The sequence below is a fragment of the Blennius ocellaris genome, assembly GCF_963422515.1.
Source record: "Blennius ocellaris genome assembly, chromosome: 11".
Classification (NCBI taxonomy): domain Eukaryota; kingdom Metazoa; phylum Chordata; class Actinopteri; order Blenniiformes; family Blenniidae; genus Blennius; species Blennius ocellaris.
This window is the reverse complement of record NC_137660.1, coordinates 12,414,199-12,432,150: the sequence shown is the minus strand read 5'-3', so window position 1 is coordinate 12,432,150 and position 17,952 is coordinate 12,414,199. Positions and strand designations below refer to the sequence as shown.

General features: G+C 42.2%; 1 protein-coding gene across 1 annotated transcript in view; it reads left to right on the top strand.

The window, feature by feature from the left end:
* Positions 1-868: 868 nt before the first annotated feature.
* Positions 869-17,952, top strand: part of ppm1h (protein phosphatase, Mg2+/Mn2+ dependent, 1H) — a gene marked incomplete at its 5' end in the record, with an annotated part of 40,004 nt that continues 22,920 nt past the window's right edge. The window contains 3 exons of the mRNA XM_080504405.1: positions 869-1,101; positions 13,101-13,266; positions 15,081-15,437. Coding sequence (XP_080360531.1) covers positions 869-1,101; positions 13,101-13,266; positions 15,081-15,437 — 756 coding nt within the window. The remainder of the gene's footprint in view (positions 1,102-13,100; positions 13,267-15,080; positions 15,438-17,952) is intronic.

Below are 17,952 nucleotides of genomic sequence, written 5' to 3'. Positions count from 1 at the left end.
CAGTGATATCTCAGCTCTGGCTGCAATGTTGTGTTGTGTTCAATACTATTGAGACATTTCTTTAAAAAAAACAGTTTTCTTTGAAAATGTTGCCATTTGCTTGGTGATTTGGGCCAGATTGTACCATCTTGCAGGCAAAAGCATTGGCCCATGGGCCTTACGTTTAACACCACTGCCTTAAATGTTATATGTTGAGATGCATACATGTTGAGTCAATGAGATGGATTGAAAGCATTTGAATTTGCCCTTTTCGCCATTCACACACCAAGTGAGGATACCGCCATGCCGCCATGCAAGGCGCTCAATGCACCTATTGGAAGCAGATTTGTGCTTCAGTGTCTCGCTCAAGGACACTTCCACGTGTAGATAGATAGGAAATCGAACCTGCAACCTTCTGATAAGGCCACCCTGTAATCCTTGTCCTTCTGAGTTTGTCTCTTTTGCACGGAAATGAAATGTAAACAGAGATGTCTTGTGATCACCACATATTGTGAGGCTCTGCTCCATGGGGGGGTCTTCTCCTCTGAGGGTCACGCAGCTCCAGGTTTGGTTGCGCCCTGTTGCCTGGTTGGTAATCGTCGCGTCGGGATTACGCACCTTTGACCTCCAGCACTGTCAACAGTAATCTGCTCACTGGTTCACCAAATCCACCAGCAGCAGCACCCGGTTAGTCACATGACCGGCGTGCAGCGCTGCCTGCCTGCGTCTCCTCTGTTTGCCTTGTATTTCCGCGTTCACCCACGGAGCTGGATGAGCGTCTCTGTCTGCTGTTGACGCTGCGGAGCCGCGTCGCCGTGCCGGGGGGAAACGATCGCATCGCCCGGACCCACGCCGCCGCCGCTGCCGCCGCCGCCGCCGCCGCAGCACCATGCTCACGCGGGTGAAATCGGCCGTGGCCAATTTCATGGGGGGCATGATGGCTGGAGGCTCCAACGGAGACCATCCCGGCGGCTCGGACCTGCCGCTGAAATACCCGTACAGCAGACCCGAGTTCCTGGGACTGTCCCCGGACGAGATCGAGTGCTCGGCGGATCACATTGCGAGACCGATCCTCATCATGAAGGAGACCCGGAGGCTGCCGTGGTCCACCGGCTACGCAGAGTGAGTAACCCGCGCGCGTCCATCTTTTTCCTGCAGCATCCTTCCAGGGAGAGACGCGTCCTTCCTGGACCACCGAGACCAGCTCGCCGGGGCGGAAAACACCAGCACCTGCCTGCTTTTGTCTCCCTGATCCGGCCTCCTTCACGGAGACCAGATCACCGCCTCACCGAATCGACGCCGAGGTGATCGGCTCGTAAAAATAGAGGTTATCCTCCGTGCGAAGGCTTCATCTTCGAGGGGAAATGGGCAGAAGTGAGCGTCAAGGTGTTTGTATTCCCACAGGGACGAGTGCACTTTCAGACAGGCTGGACAATGTTTACCACTCCACCTGTTTGAGTTCATCCTGCAGTGTCGTTTTGTAATTCATTTTGATTGTTGCACACCATGAGTCTCAAAACGATCTGGTGTAACCTGATCACATAGGTGGACTTAACATACCATTGTTGTTGTTTTTGTGGAGAGTAAGCAGAATATTGTTGATGTCCTGGTTTGTTGCTCTGCAATGATTTTAGGTTTGGTACTTTATTTGGAGACTTTGCATGTTCTCATAGGTTTTTTTTTCCAGGTTCTCCAGTTTCCTCCCACAGTCCAGAACTGTGTGTGTGTGTTTGCCCTCGATGGACGCATGTGATATTAGAATCATTGTAAAATACATACGTAATAGCCGTCATTCAGTATTGAGCTTGAGTCAACCATTAAAAGTAACATAATTAAGGAACTGCTATTAAAATTGATTTATATGTGAAACAAGGATGCTGTCATCCTGTTGTGACTCCATAGCCTATTAACAACCATACTGTAGATTATTTATTGTATGAATAGTATTATATTTTATGGTTAGTCATATTTGCGAATGGCTTCTGGGATTAAAGGCCATAAAAACGGCTTGTTCTTAATGCACCACTGGGGCAGAACTTTTCTCTGGTGTGGTTTTAGACAGCAGTTTTGTGATTGGTCAGAAATGTGAACGTGGCAACATCAATAATAATACATTTCTGTGGTTGCAACATGTAGCTGGCCTGAGCATCTTGATTACACCCCAGTTGTTTGTTTTTATTCTATTTTCTGTTTTAAAAAATGATGAGGAAACATCATGCATGGGCTCCATGATGGTGGTTAACACTCGTGAGTCATGGGTTCAGGTCTGGGCAGGGCTTTTCTGCGTGGAGTTTCCATGTTCTTCATGGATGAATATGGTGGGAGTGAAAAAGGCTTCCTGCTGACTTTCACACTTTACCTGCTGCAGCGTCTCCCCTTGAACCTTCATGGCACCCCCCCCCCCCCCCAAAGAAGAGACCCTCCCAACACTTTGAAACCCTCTGGCATGGGAAAAAGATTCCGAGTCCCTGCAGCTACGCAGGTGGGTTGTATTTTAAAACAACATGTTATAGAAAGCAGCGAGAGCAGCTGGTGGGACACATGGCGGGCAAATCGATGTGGTTTGTTAAAACGGTTTGAGAGAAGAAACAACAAACAAACAAACATTGGCTGACCTTCACAAAAAAGCAGAATTGGTGAAATATTTTCAATTGTTACACTAATTAATAGAAGATGAAAGCAAGTACTTTCCTGATTTGCATGCCGCTGTGTTTGTCTTCAAGGCAAATCGATGCGGCGCTCAAACTATTCACATCTGTTCTTTATGTGTTTCATGTTTTCTTCTTCTGATAGGTTGCAACTCACAAACTATTAGACTGAAGTGATGTCTTTTGCCTGAGGTCATTTCTTCTCGCGTTGCCCCACATACATTTTCTAGGCCTGGATGTTAGTGAGGTTCGTCTCTCGGCTGCAGAGGTCATACTTTAGTCCTCTGGACGATCCTCAAACTGCACTGAGTGTGACAGGAAGGTTTAGTTTCCTGAACTCACAAGTTCACACAGTCGACTTGTGGTTTCCCTTTTGAACATAGAGTGTTATGTCAAAAGGCTGTTATGATCGACTGCCTATCTCCTTGCACGTAATTGCCTAATCGATGGCGTTGGATATTCCGTGAGAGCTCCGTGAGAGCACGAAGCCTCCGTGCCACTCTGCATCCAGACTGTCGTGTTTATCCATCCTGCTGTGAAACCAGTTTAGATGTTCAAATCACGCTTTACATTCGGCTCAATTTAGCGGGAACAAAGAGAAGAGTAGTGTTTTCACTTCACTGACATTCAGAAAGTTTAGAAAGCGCTCACTAATCGAATTACTTTTATGTGGATTTAGCTGTAAAATTGTAAGCTCCAGTGTGAAATTACAAGCACAATTGACCTTGAAAATTTAGGTAAAAAAATTATAACTGATATATTACGTTTGGTTTACATTTTATTATATAGTAGATATCCATCAATCAAGTGTAAATCCTCTGACTTAAAGTACCCGGATAATTCCATATGGTCCCTCCTTCCCCTCAATTGAAGAAATCCTGTGAATCTATAGGACTCGTGCACTTCCTCCTTCATTCCTCCTCCTCCTGCTAATCTGCCGTGGAAAATTTTTTAATCTCAAAGTAAAAGAATGAACGATAAAGAGATTCTATTCTTAGAACATTCATGTATGTACTGAATTTTAGTTACAGCGAATAGCCCCACTTGCTATTGTGTAGTGGTCTGTGTTCATCAAAATCCGTCAGTTTAATTGGTTTGCTGTGTAAAAATCAGCTAAATTAAAATGGGACAAATTAATTCTACAGGGTGTCTTTGGTTCATAAATGGATACTTCTGTTTAGTGTGTGTGTGTGTGTGTGTGTGTGTGTGTGTGTGTGTGTGTGTGTGTGTGTGTGTGTGTGTGTGTGTGTGTGTGTGTGTGTGTGTGTGTGTGTGTGTGTGTGTGTGTGTGTGTGTGCGTGCGCGTGTGCGTGTGCGCGTGCGCGTGTGCGTGTGCGTGTGTTTGCTCAGCATCAGTCAGAACTGAGCCGTAGGGGGGATTTGTCAACAGCTGGCTGACCAGCAGGATTTTTGTTGTTGTTGTGAAATATCACAGCCTGAGGAGAAAACCTGAGCCCACATCAGAGATAATGACCATGACACTCGCAATTACAAATTTTACACCACCAACTAAAACGTTTTCTTGTTTCTAAGACCAATATCATTCTGATCGTCATCATTTTTCATCAAACAGATAGTTTAAAGGTAAAATCTGATATTAGTGCTGCACGTAGTGTCGTAAACATGCGTGGTATACATATTGCAAAAACACTGAACTGTGATAATTGGGGTTTCCGTGCATTAAACTTTCATCCTCTGCTATTTCAAAATGATAGGATTTCCGATATGAAAGAAGAGTCAAATAAATCACGCTTAATTCCCCCAAAAATCTATTGAGTGACAGCATTAATTGTTGCATAACTGGTGGTCAGAAATACATCAGTCAAGAAAAGATGACTGGAAGATGACATGGAACAAGCTGGGGGCAAGGGAAAGACGACTGTTATTTGGAAGAAAAAAATCTTAATGTATGAAGAGATTAATGTCATCTACTTAAGTTTTTGTAGTGATTGCGAACCGTATCATTATCACGGCACTCAACAACCTACAACCGTATTATATCTTAACCTGGTGTCATGCGTCCTCCACCATCTTCTTATGTTGCTCTCAGATTGTGCATAGAGGAGTTATTTGATTGCCAGTTTATTCTAATCTGGCATTCTGGCTGTTCATTCTGAAACAAATGAAAGATTTGAAGACCATGAGAAAAGGCTTTAGTAAAACCTCAGCGTTGACTCATGCAGGATGAGTTCCACAGCTCTGCTTTTCTCACTCCACTCACATACTTGTCCACGAGAAGGCGTCGCTCGGCCTTCCGAGGTTATCTGGGGTTATTTCTCTGCCCCCGGTGGAGACGGTGATGAGCCATCCCTGCTTTATGAGGAGGATTCTCATGCGCCATATCTTGAGTGGGTGTGCTGTCTGGTCCAATGAGCATGATCGTTTGAATGGATCAGTGGGTATTGCTCACTCCAACTTGTGTCACCCAGTTTTCTCCTGCTCGCTTGCACGTCTCCGTTTGGCACAGAGGCTACATTTACTGCACCTTCTTCTCAGTCAGTTTTTTTACCCTCGAGACACACTGACCACTGATGATTCTTGCATGTATTATCACTGTCTTTTTTTAATTTTATTAGTTTGATTGAGAATCGAGAGCAGTTGTTTATTTGGATGGCTTTTGTTTTTTTGGTCCACGAGCATTGGGCTTTACGGTAATATTTGGCAAATCAGAGATTGTCGAGGCGGTCCACAGTCTTTATTAGAATCTATTTGCGTTGACTGTAAAAGAGCAATGATTTATAGGGTCATAAATGACCAGGAAAAGTTTCTGAGCAATGCAACAATAAGAAAAGTTAATGTCGTACACACTGCCTCCAGAGAACAGAGTGGTTTCTAGATGAGATTGTTTGCTAGTGAGCCGGTCATGTTGAAAAATGCATGTTAATTAATTGCTTGGGCTCTTTGGGCATTTTAGTTTCTTTAAAACCAACAGTTGCAAACGTACAATTATACGTGTATGTTTTGGATGGAAGTTTAGGCTGAAGATGAATGTCAATCTATTGACACGGGTTTAATTTGCCTCCACTTGTGATGCCTTCTGCTATAATTTGTGTTTCCTTTTAGATATTCTTCTGCTTAATTACATGCTCTGCAGGAAATATTTGAAAGTTATCAATATGAGACATTTTTCATTCATAGAATCATCATTCCAAAATAACAATCCGATAAAATAAAACGTTGTTTTGGTCTCACAGTGCTGTGAGATGTGCATATGTTGGACATGTGTACTTGTTAGATCTTAATCCCATAGTGGCCCATCATGGTAAGATGATGCTTATTGATATGCTAATTGGATGAGAAGTGGATACATTTTCTCTACAGTTAAGTGGAAATGTGCATTTATCAGATACTGAGCTGTGCAATGACTCACAATACTTGGTGGATGGATATCTGCAAAAAAAGGTACAATTCAATTGTTCTCTACAGAGGCTGGTGTCAAGTAGCGCCATCAAACAGCTAAAAGCTCTTTATCAAAGGTGGATTGAGGCAGGTTTTTGTCTGACGCCTTGTACTTCTGAGAACAACTCAAAGGTGGATATTTAAAATACAGCAGACAGACCAATAATGCCTGTCACGGCAAAGTCAGTTCTTGTTTACAGAAGCTTGCAGAAGTTCAGTCAGGTTTATTGGAGGCGCTTGATCAATGGCAAAGATCCGGTGTCGCCTTGACTTTGTTACTCATCCCTTTTTCTTTCCTCTATTCAGCCTCTCCGACCTTTGGCTTGTTGTCCGAGGAGACCAGTGGGTAAACTTGTGTTGAGGAAACAGAGATGACAAAGCGTTCCCGCCCACTTCAGTCTCTTTCTCACTGACCTGGTGCTGTTAACGCTGCAACCTCGGTGGTGGTTCGATCAATATCCAATCGATGTGTGTGTCTGCTAGCTAAACGCGTGTGCAAACTAAGTGTGTGTTTTGTCTGCGGGCCAGGAGGCATTCGTACATGAAGGCATACCAGTAAAACACTCTGTTCAGTGAATAGAGCTCATAAAGGTTTGAAAATGTGAAGCAGGATGTGAAAGAAGTTAAAGTGGGCAAGTTTTGGGGGGCGGTGGGGGGGGGGAGAAATACTTTACTGTATGTTTACATTGGAGGGTTATAAACACTGAAGGTCTTTCCCTCATTGTGAAGAATTTCATGCTCGACTGGAGACACATGAGCGCCACTTCAAATACACAAAAGCCTCCCAGTGCTCAGTCACATGACTCGGCACATGTTCTTGCATCGTTTCTGCTAAATCAACACAGCACGTTGCTCGGAGGCTGGTAATCCCGTTTCGGGTCACACTACTTCTCCTTCCAACAAAATTTGAGAAACGACTGATCAAAAATGTGTTGCACATCCATAATCATCAGACTGGTGTGATCGTCATCTTTTATGATGACTTTTAATTTTCCGTGGAAGAAACGGCACGAGAAGGCAAGCATGCAAATGCGAAAGGCAGAAATTAAACGGTGCTGCGATGATGTACAGTAGAGCAAATACCAGTGTGCTCACAGAAATGGGTTGGGGGGGGGGGGGGGGGGGGTTGTTTGAAAATGTATTCATCCAAACTAGGTGTAATTATGAGATTTACGAAACTTTTATGTTCAAAACATGAATACTGAATCAAAGGGAAGATAAAAGTTCATAATCCACTAAGGACAATCCAGTGTTTCAATAGCTGTGTTGAAGAGCTATTATTATCTGTGTTCAGTGCCTCCAGGTGATTTTTACATTTTTTATTTTTTTTTCTGGCCTAGATCTTGGCTTGACTCAAAGGTACTTTTAGTTGTTGCAACAGGGCGCCAATAATGAAGGATCCAGAGCAGATTAGTGCTGTATTTTTAAATATGTGAGCTGGAGTTCACTGTGGTTGTCCAGTTTAACAGCGATCGAACTCCACTGTTGATTTATTTTGGGTATCACAACTAAATGGTCTAAGAAACAGTTAAAACCAGAGCCATTTATTGCAGCGTTCGTTAAAACAAAGGCGGAAACGTCGTATCTTACTGTTTCCAGGTTATCACAACTTTTCAAGCCAGCTTAAACAGCATGTTCTCATTCAGAACAGTTGTTTGTTGGCGAGCTCTTAAGAAAACACAGGAAGAGGTTTGATTCACAAGAACATTGTAACTTTATAAGTCCTGGCATAATGTAGCAGAGCTGAGTGTGAAACGGTCAAAGAACTTCTGCAAAAACAACGTTAAACCACGACTTGTGCAATAATGTCACAATGCACAAAGCCAACTTGAAAATGAAACTCGGGCTCTTCGAAGCTGCCCTGATTTTACCTTTGACACAAAGAACTAAAGACTGTAGGTCTTTGATTGTTTCCTCTCCGCAACTCTGAAAACAGCTCAGACTTATGAGGACCAAGGCGGCATTGATTTGACACTAATTGTGTCACTCTTATACTGTTATGTACAGCAGTGGTTTGCAAGGGCCATTTACACCCCACCACCACCACCACCACCACCACCACCACCTTCCACCACCAGCTTCAGTTCAAACGTTTCAAATTGAATTTTGTTAAACTTTCATATTTCAATGGAAACATGTTTGGTATTAGGCAGGCCAGACCCGTGAAAAAAAGTGTAACAATCTAAATATAACAACAACTCAAAATGTTTACCATTTGTTGTAGTGCAAAGAATTATGACCACATTAAAATCGCATAAAATATAATGAATTATATATATTGTTTTACAAAACATGAATTATGGAACATTTCAAAAGCATGGAATTTTGTTTGTCGTGCTGATTTCTGCAAAATAACTTGAAACTTGAAATTAAGGTCTTGCATGTAAGTAACTAAATAGACTTCAATGTATGCACACATTTTCTACACCGCTTAATCCAACGGGGTCGTAGAGAGCTGGAGCCGATTCCCACTGACAGTGGGTGAAGGCAGCATAACACAGAATAGAATAGATACATCCAACTGCATACATAGAACTGCTGCAGGGCCGCCGGGGAAACATCAGGAGATGACATGTGTCAGTGTAGCAGCTGAAGTCCGTGATGATACAGCACGGGCTTCAGCTGCTGCACTGTAGAGGGTAAAGACAAAGGGAGAGAGAACAGTCTCCTGACGGGCCCCGGTGTCGCCGACTACTATTCCTATATAGTGGTTAGAAATCCCAAGAGCCTGAAGTTTTTCACTAAGATGCTTTTCTTGTTGTGACTTTCAGTCAAAAGTCAACAAGTTAGCCTACTCTCATCTGTGCAGCTGCCCTCAGGAGCAGAAAAGTGTATTACTAGAGTAGCTTGGCCACTGTGGTGTTTACATTTGCTTGTCTGCGTGCTTGAAAGCCTAGGTAGCACGAGGCGTGTGCAGTGTCGGTAATAAATGGATAGTTTGTACTGCAGTTTCCGTACTTTCTCAAACCACAAAGCAATTTTTGTGTCAAAAGTGCCAAAACATTAAACTGGAGGGGGAAAGCCTAAAACATCGCCTTGCACCTGGTGAAAACCATTAAGTCTTCCCGAAACAAGGACGATGTGTCAGGAGAATAATGAGGACACAGCTATCAGTTTTGACAAGGTGGTTTTAATCCACAGGAATGTTTTTTCTCGCAAGTTAAGTTTTTCCTGATTTGGCTCTCGTACTGTGGCCCTCAGACATGTGGGAGTGACTATATTCTCCTCCAGGTCTGAAGCCTGTGCTGGCTTCACGGCGAGCGCCATCACCTTGCCTTACCTCGCCTCACATGACCTCGGCATTACCCAGCCGTCGGAAAGACCATCTTCAGTTTCTGTCAGACGTCATCAGCCAGTGACCGCAGCAGAAACTGGACTTCTTTTCTTTTTTTTTTTGCCTCTTCACACCTGGACTGGAAATTATAATCAGTCAAATGTTTGGCTGCTCTGCATTCAGAAGGATCTGCTGTCTCACTCCTGCTGCACATTTTGTTTTCAACATGTTTAAACGTGATGAAAATTACATCCAATTGCAGCCAATACTTTTTTTGTAGCTTTCACATTTCCCCCCCGTTTTAACTGTCACGCAAAGTGACAGTGTCGGTCTGGGTATCAATTTTATCATTTCTTTTTTAATCCCCAAATTTAAATGTGTTAAAAAAAATATTTTAAGGAGAAGACAACTACATCAATTTGTCTGTATAAATGGTCACTGTTTTTGTTATTTGGGTGTAGGACAAAACAACATTGATGTGAATTAAGAAAATGCAAAAAAAATGTTTGTTTTTTTCGTTATTTGCAACAATAAAGATGTAAATGGGTAGTGTAGGGGTGTACTATTATCAAATTTGATTGACTTCAGGATCTTTGCTTTTCTTGTTTTCGCTTCATCAGCTCAGTTTCACTTCTTCTCCAAAATAGACCTGAGCGCTTGTCCTCCCTGTTTTGTTTTGTTTTGTTGTTTTTTTAAATTCATATGTGAAAAGAGTGTGGGAAATGGTGCATAAGGATAGAGAACGGTGGAGTGTTTTGTGGAAGAAACTCAAGAAAACATATATACTATATAAATGTTTATAAATAGAAACTATATAAATGTGTAATTGAAGATCTGCAGACATACATCTGCTAAAAATCGCCAAGCAACATTAACTATATGAGCAATTCTTCTGGCAAATAATTAGAATTATCTGTGACTGCAGATCACTGACTAACCTGGAATTTGGGAGAAAAAATTGGAAAAAACTGCTTTTAAAAAATGGTCAAAACAACTTTAATGAGGAAAAACTGCCAAAATAAAAAAAATTAAATGGTGAAAAGAACTGGTAAAGCAGTGTAACATTTATTAATAGATCCATGGTTGTAAATTATGCTCTTTAAACTTTTTCAATACAACATATAGTTCTTCACAGCATAACGAGTTGTATTAGCCTCATTTTAAAGGATCATTTGATTTAAACGGCTCTTTTGCGTTTTAGTCGTAAATTCAGAATAATGTTTGGGAAGCTGTGTCACCAAAGTGTGTGTGTGTCCCCCCCCCCCCCCCCCCCCCCCCCCCCAACTGTTTTGTTGAGAAACTATGAGGAGTGTATTATTGTTAGTTTTTAGCACAGGGAATTTTAGCCGGCAATTAAAGTAAATGTTGGAGGGCAGAAGTCTGCCCGTCAGTTTCCGCTCAGGTTTTATGAGCCGCTGTGTTTTCTCAGGTGAAGATGGAGGATATCTGCTCTTCATGAACCCAGGAGACTATTTATGTCAACTCCTCCCTCAGAAAGTAAACAGTACTGCCGCTCTTATCAGCAAGTAGCCATGAAATGTCTTATTTACAAGGTACACAATTGGCTGACAGTAGATTGTAGGCAGTAGCTTTTATTAAAAAGGTTTTTAATAAATCTTCGTCCTCCACCCGCTTTTGCTTATTTTGCCTTCCCCCGGTCTAATTTTATAATCTACTGATAATGTTATTTTATTACGGAGCTTGTGGACCTAACGTCTCCTGCACTGTGGCTAAATGGAGATTGCCTGGAGTTTTGTTCAGCAACATGTGCTTGTCTCCATCTACAGCAGTGCACCATCTGCCAGGTGTTGTATAATGCAGTACTTAGCTCTCTCTCCCTCCCTCTCTCTCTCCCTCCCTCTCTCTCTCTCTCTCTCTCTCTCTCTCTCTCTTCCCGACATGCCCGCGGCTCAGATCAAAATGTTTATCTAAGGTTTGTGTGTCTGCCGTGGCTTTTGCACATTGTCTCGCTTTAATTAGAATTTAAAGAAAAAAAACCTGCTTTTCAGGATTACTTTGAAGCTTAATGAATAACACTCAAATGAGTGATGGCACAGCTTTAGGTCCTTGTATTTGCAGCCATGTTGGGAACAGAAATCATTAATGATTCACAAAAGGTGCGTTTTGTGGTATTTCAAGCATAATCCCTTAGTGGCCGAGTCGAATCAAACACACAAGTAGTTGAGTTTGTGATGGAAAGATGCACTTGAAGTGATGTGAGTGAAGTGGACAGGTAATGTCTTTTGAAATGGTTCATCCTTCACATCCCTCTGAGGCTTTCTGGAAATCCGTCCGTCCATCTTCCATCTGTACGTGCTTCATCCAGAGTCGTCTCACAGGAGCGTGGAGCCTGTCCCAGCTGGAGCAGAGGCAGCGTACACAGGCAGGGCAGCAGTTCATCATCGGGGCAGGAGACGGAGAAGAGGTCACCTCCATCTCTCGTTCTGGCTCCAGCTAACTTACTGATTTAAACTGTGGAGAACATGCAAACTCCACCCAAAGACCCTGTGCCAACTTACCCTTGTTCACCACTCGCCCTCACACCCGCTTTTTCTTTTTTAATTGACACCAACAAGAACAATATAGACTATGCAAATCATTTTTAGTCTTTCATTTTTGCCTCCTTTTGTCTTTTTAGAACGAAATGAGCCAAAATACTGGGTACTATATTTTCGGGCTATAACAGTAGCAATAGTGATACATTTTATATATACTTTTATCTTCATACTTGTGCATTTATTTTCACAAAACACATGGACACTGCCTCAAGTCTTTTTTCATAATTGACCAAAATGTGTCATTTATTACGTTATTGTATTATCGAGATTTTGTAATATGAATATATATATATATATATATATATATATATATATATATATATATATATATATATATATATTTCTTTTTACTGAAATAGAAGTGTATTATGCTACTTTCACATATTTCTTCTACAATGCCACTAAACGTCTCCAACCTATTTATTGGTGCGACTGAATGAGTTGGTTATGGTTGCAGTTCAATCACAGTGTTTCAAGTTCGATCTCCTATCTGTCTTTAAGTTGAAGTATCGCTGAACAAGACACCCAATCCCAAATTGTTCCCAACGGACGGACTGAGCGCCGATAGAGGCAGCTGTCATCACTGGTTGTGTGTGTGTGTGTGTGTGTGTGTGTGTGTGTGTGTGTGTGTGTGTGTGTGTGTGTGTGTGTGTGTGTGTGTGTGTGTGTGTGTGTGTGTGTGTGTGTGTGTGTGTGTGTGTGTGTGTGTGTGTGTGTGTGTGTGTGTGTGTGTGTGAAGGTGATTAACAATGTAGCTCGCTTCAGGGACTAAAGAAACTGTGGAAACCTGCTGTGTAAGTGAAATCCATGTACATTTGTGTACCTTATTCATAAAATCTGAGGTGTTGTCTTTCTTTGCAATGTGTCTGTTGTTTGTGCAATAAATACAACTTATAAAAATAAAAGTTATTTAATGCCATTGCTTTAAAAAAACAATGACGCACAGGTTCTCAGCTCCAGTTTTAGAGCATGACTATAAATGATAGAATACAGGGGGAAACTCCACACATGCACATGGAAAACATGCAATCTCCATATAGAACGTTACCCCAGACGTTCTTGTCGTTTCCCACATTTAACCACTACACCACTGCTATTCTGAGTACTGTGTGCATTTAGGTTTTACTTGTTCCATTAATCATCAATGTCACGCTTCCTCTCTGATAAACAAGTGTCTGCTCATCATGTGAAAGTACCTCTGACTTCCTTGTGTCTTCCTCTGCCATTCGCTTTTTGTTCTAGGGTAATCAATGCGGGGAAGAGCACGTTAAACGAGGACCAGGCCTGCTGTGAGGTTCTGGTGGTCAAGAGGCGTCCCTCAGGATGCTCCACCCCTAACCGAACGCCCACGACCCGCAGGAGGTCTTCCCTGCCGAACGGCGAGAGCCTGGGCGTCCGTGAGAATCTGGTGGGTCTGACGTGAAGGAAGCCGTGCTCGTGTTTGAACTCTTTCCTGACACCATAGAATACGGTACCTTTCATAATGATGCGAAAGAAAGTCTTGAACAATCTCAATCAGTAAAAATAAGTCGATGAAACTGTCCCTCTTTTGTGTGGGACGAACTAAAGAGCAGTTTTTATAACAAACTAAACTTCCACTTTTCAGCCAGACATCAGTGATACAGTCCAGGTACTGATCAGATTGAGTTCATTCCTCACATTGTCCCCGGGGCCTTGGCAGATAGGACCCGCTGTCCTCTCGTCCTCTCGTTCTGTCCCATCAGCAGATTACTGGAGCAGAAAGCTCTGCGTCCTCTATACTTCATCTTCGACAGCTCCCCTCACTCAAACTTTAAAATCTACCTTGTTTCATAAGGAACGTTGAGACTGCTTCTTTGCAAAATAGAACCGTGCATAATCTCAATAATAGTGAAAACCTTATGTCAGTCAAATTGAGACCATGAAAATGCAACGTGACAGATGACGTGAAATGTCAACGTCATTTTTCGTTCAGTTGTCGACAACGTTGATTCTACCCTCTTGACATTTAAATCTCCTGACACGGTGGCTCATCCTGTCATTAAATATGCCACTTTGGAATTTCTGTAATTGTTTCACTGTTCTCTTAAAGCACTTTCAGTAATGTAATCCTGCTGCCACCATTTCCTCTCAGGCCAGCAGTGGTTTACCGAGGCCCCTGCCAGAGCCTACAGCAAGCTCATGCAAGTGTCTCATGACTCACTACTGCAGTGATGGAACACCAATAGGAGAAGTCGAGTGCTCTTTGCTTGCTTCATGCAATCTGCCTGTAGAATCTGCTTTCACTATATTTAGAAAATCTGCACATTAGTAGTGTGCAGAACTACTGTATGTGCGAGCAATGATCTGTGCTCAGTGATGAGAAACATGAAGGGGAAGCACAACAGGTTATTTTTATGGCCTGCATGCAGCATCGATGTGATATTTGAGGCTTTATCGCAGAACATTGAGGTCACATTGAAAGTGACGGGCTTAAAGCCGATTTTAGATCGCCGCTTTCAGGAGGCTGTAAGATCAGAGAGTTTCAGCTTTTTTGTGAAGACGGCAAATCAAAAAGGTTCGAAATGAATAAGCCGGATCACAGGACAGTCTGTTTAAACATTATGCCAGAGGTGGGGACTTTGTAGATCGCCACAGAGGACGGTGTACACTGTGAGGAAATGTGCTGCGTCACACCGGATCCATTAAAAAGCTCCATTGATGCTGGAGCAAACAATCACATCACAGCAGAGGAGGTTCATTCAATGGTGGATGTCTTACATCCTCGGAGAGATTTATGTTCAGATCGGATCACTGAGCCGGCCGCTGCGCAAGTGTTTCCACTCGCCATCTCATGCATTAGATCCAATAAGTCTAGAAAGGAGCTTTCACACAATTGGAGGTGTCAAACACTGACTTCAGCATGACTCATTTTTCACAAGTTAGCTTTGGATGATTGTAGAGCTCTGAAGATATCACCCAATAAAGCAACCTGTAATGTAATAATTACGAATCATGATTCAATAAAGATATAATAATAAACGTGTAATAATGTGCTGATAGTGTAAAAATGTATTTTTTGCCAATAATTCAACAACCTATTGCATTATTGAAGTAGCATTGGAAAAAAAAAAGACGCAAAATGTGAAAAATACAACCAATATGTGACTGCATTTCTTTGAAATCAAATATAGATGTTATTTTTTTGCAGCTTTTGTGCAGTCTGCTTATAGTATAATAGATGATCATGTCCTGTTTTTGCAGGATGGCTCTGAGGAACTAACCTTCCACTACTGGGCGTTGTTCGACGGCCACGCCGGCTCTGGGGCGGCTGTCGTCGCCGCCCGCCTCCTCCATCACCACGTGGCTCTGCACCTGCAGGAGGTGATGGAGATCCTGTGTTCCCCCAGTCTGCAGCCGCCCACATGCCTGGGGGAGGAACCCATCAATCAGCATCTCACAGTGACATCCCAGCGTGCCCTCACCAGGGCCGCGTCGCTCCGGGGCGCCGCTGGCGCTCCGGGATCCCCCAGCACGCCACCCACCCGCTTCTTCACTGAGAAGAAGGTTTCACACGAGAGCCTGGTGATCGGGGCCATCGAGAACGCCTTCAAAGACATGGTGAGAGGCATGTGCTTCATATAACGATGAAGGTAAAAGGCCCAAAAAAACCAACATCAGTGGGTTGGATTAAAACAACCAGACATAATTTATCTTCATAATTAGAGCTGCACCTTTCAAAACATCATTAACATTACAAATATATGCATCTGAACCAGTCCAGGGGCCTCATGCAACCTGCATTGTAACTCCTGGGAGTCGGATCAGGGAAATGTCAGCTTAACAACTTTTTTGTGGTGAGGGATACCTAAAAAAGAGGTTTAATTTTATATTAATTAACAAAACCTGAAAAAACGTGGAAAATCGAGTACAAATTCACTATTATGCCATATTTAATGAAATGCCATGAAATGTCACAAAAACAAAGTCCTGTTTTTGCAACATTTTGCAAGCATTCATGTATGTTTTCGTATATTTCACTTTGAATCTGCTGCATCACTAAAAATCTTGTCACGGTGCATTTACCTCACAAATATTGTTTGTTGCTGCAAAGGTTCTGAATTCTCTGGATCTCTCATGTTGCCCAATTCTGATTCTTGTCAAACAAACTTGCAGCTCACACTTTTATTTTTAGGTGTCCATGAAGTATTTTACTATCAAAAGACTATATGCTTTTGTTGCTGTGTTAGCTGGATGGGGCATAACTGGTGAAGCAAAGAGGTTTTTGTTTCAAACACCCATCTCGTATATATCCCAAAAAAACGAGACAACAATCCTGTAATTTGCTGTGTAATTTACTAAAGTCAAGTACTTCAAGCATGTTTAATATTTTTTAATAATACATATCATAAAAATCGAATCTACAAATATACAATAGCTGAAAATATTATAATAATTCTTGAAGCATTTCAGTTGATAAGTTTTGAGTGTTGGGCTGACTAAAACAAATAACATATCTTGTTTATTTAGATACAGTTGTACATGAGATGCCAGATCCTAATCCCAAATTAGCTGTTGTTACAAACCCAGGAAAATACAAAATACTGTTTATTTGTACTGGAACAATATTCTCAAGTGAATGTACACAAACTGCAGTCGATGCGTTCGCTTACCATCCATTAGACTCCGTTAACATTGATTTATTGATTCATTGTACTTTGTCGTAATGTCTTCGAGGTAATCCTATACACACGTAACGACTTTCGGACTTCTCGGTATCTATGAGAAACACCTTGCTCACTTAAACCACTCCAAACCGGCTGCAGCATGTAGACGGGTGTACTTCTTGGGCTGGTTTAAAGAAGGACACACTTATATGACCTCATGGTTTAAAAGACACGTGAGCGTAAAACCTGAGGCGGGTAAAGGATGGAGGAAGGTGAACTCATGTCTGTTGGTTGTGGTGGGGGAAACACACACGTAACCATCATGAATAGAAGGACAGAAGTTGCCTCGGGGTTTATTGGCCTGAATTACACTGCAAACATGTGATTTTGGACTAAACCTGACTCAAAGGGAACTTTTAAGTACCGGTACTCTTCTGATAAGTTTGTTCAGTTTGTTTTTTGTTTTTTTAAACAAGGCTGTAGATAAGCTAATGTGGAAGGATTTCAATACTATATATGATTCACTGTGAAGTGATGCACCTTCCTGCTGTTTCTCTATCTAACTGGTAGATAAAAGGGTCAAATGATTTTGCTGCTGTGTGGCGTCTGGTTATGAAGCCACATATGAAGACAGACGTGTTTGTGTTTTGGAAATCATGTCGATGGTCTGATGAATCCAGGAACACTGATAAACACACTTGTGGCCTCAGTTTGATTACCAGGTCTCTGAACAGTCTCTGTCCTCGAGTGTTTGTCTTTGCTGGTGATGCAACAGAGCCAAAATTATCTTTTTGTCTCCCCAGGGTTCTCAAAAAGAGTTCTGTCCACACGTCACTATGAACACGGCTCAACTCGAGCTTCAGGACATGTAGTACACATGACAGGCCTTTAGGGGCACTGTAACTCACCAAACACACCAAAAATGCAGAAGAAGACATGGAGCACATAGAAATTTAGAAGTAGACTCCAGCTCGTAAACCATTATACAACTCTACATTCTATAGGTCTATGGCCCTACACTTCCTGCTCTTCATGCTCCTCCTGCTTGGAAGGAAGTTTTTATAGCTACACTCTTCATTTTATATTTTCAAGGCGATCTCCTGTCAAAAATCACTGCTGGTAAAAGGCATCCCATGACCCCCAAACTTCTTCTGCTCCTATTGCCCCCCAAAGCTCTCTGGTGCCCCTGATTAGTGAGAGACATGAAATATTCTCTTGAGATGACTTCATAATTGCAGAGATGACAAGTAACTAATTATTTGTACGTTGGTCAAGAATCTCCACTGTTCTTACTGTATTTATTTTCATTGGACGTCTTCCTACATTTAAACACAGATATCTGTAATGTCTCCTTCTTTTAACCTCCATGTTGAAAGAGTTTCAGTGTGAAACGACCAGCTGACAGTCGGTTATCCACACTGAAGCAGAACAATCTGAAACATTTAAAGGTCACGATCAATCAATTTATG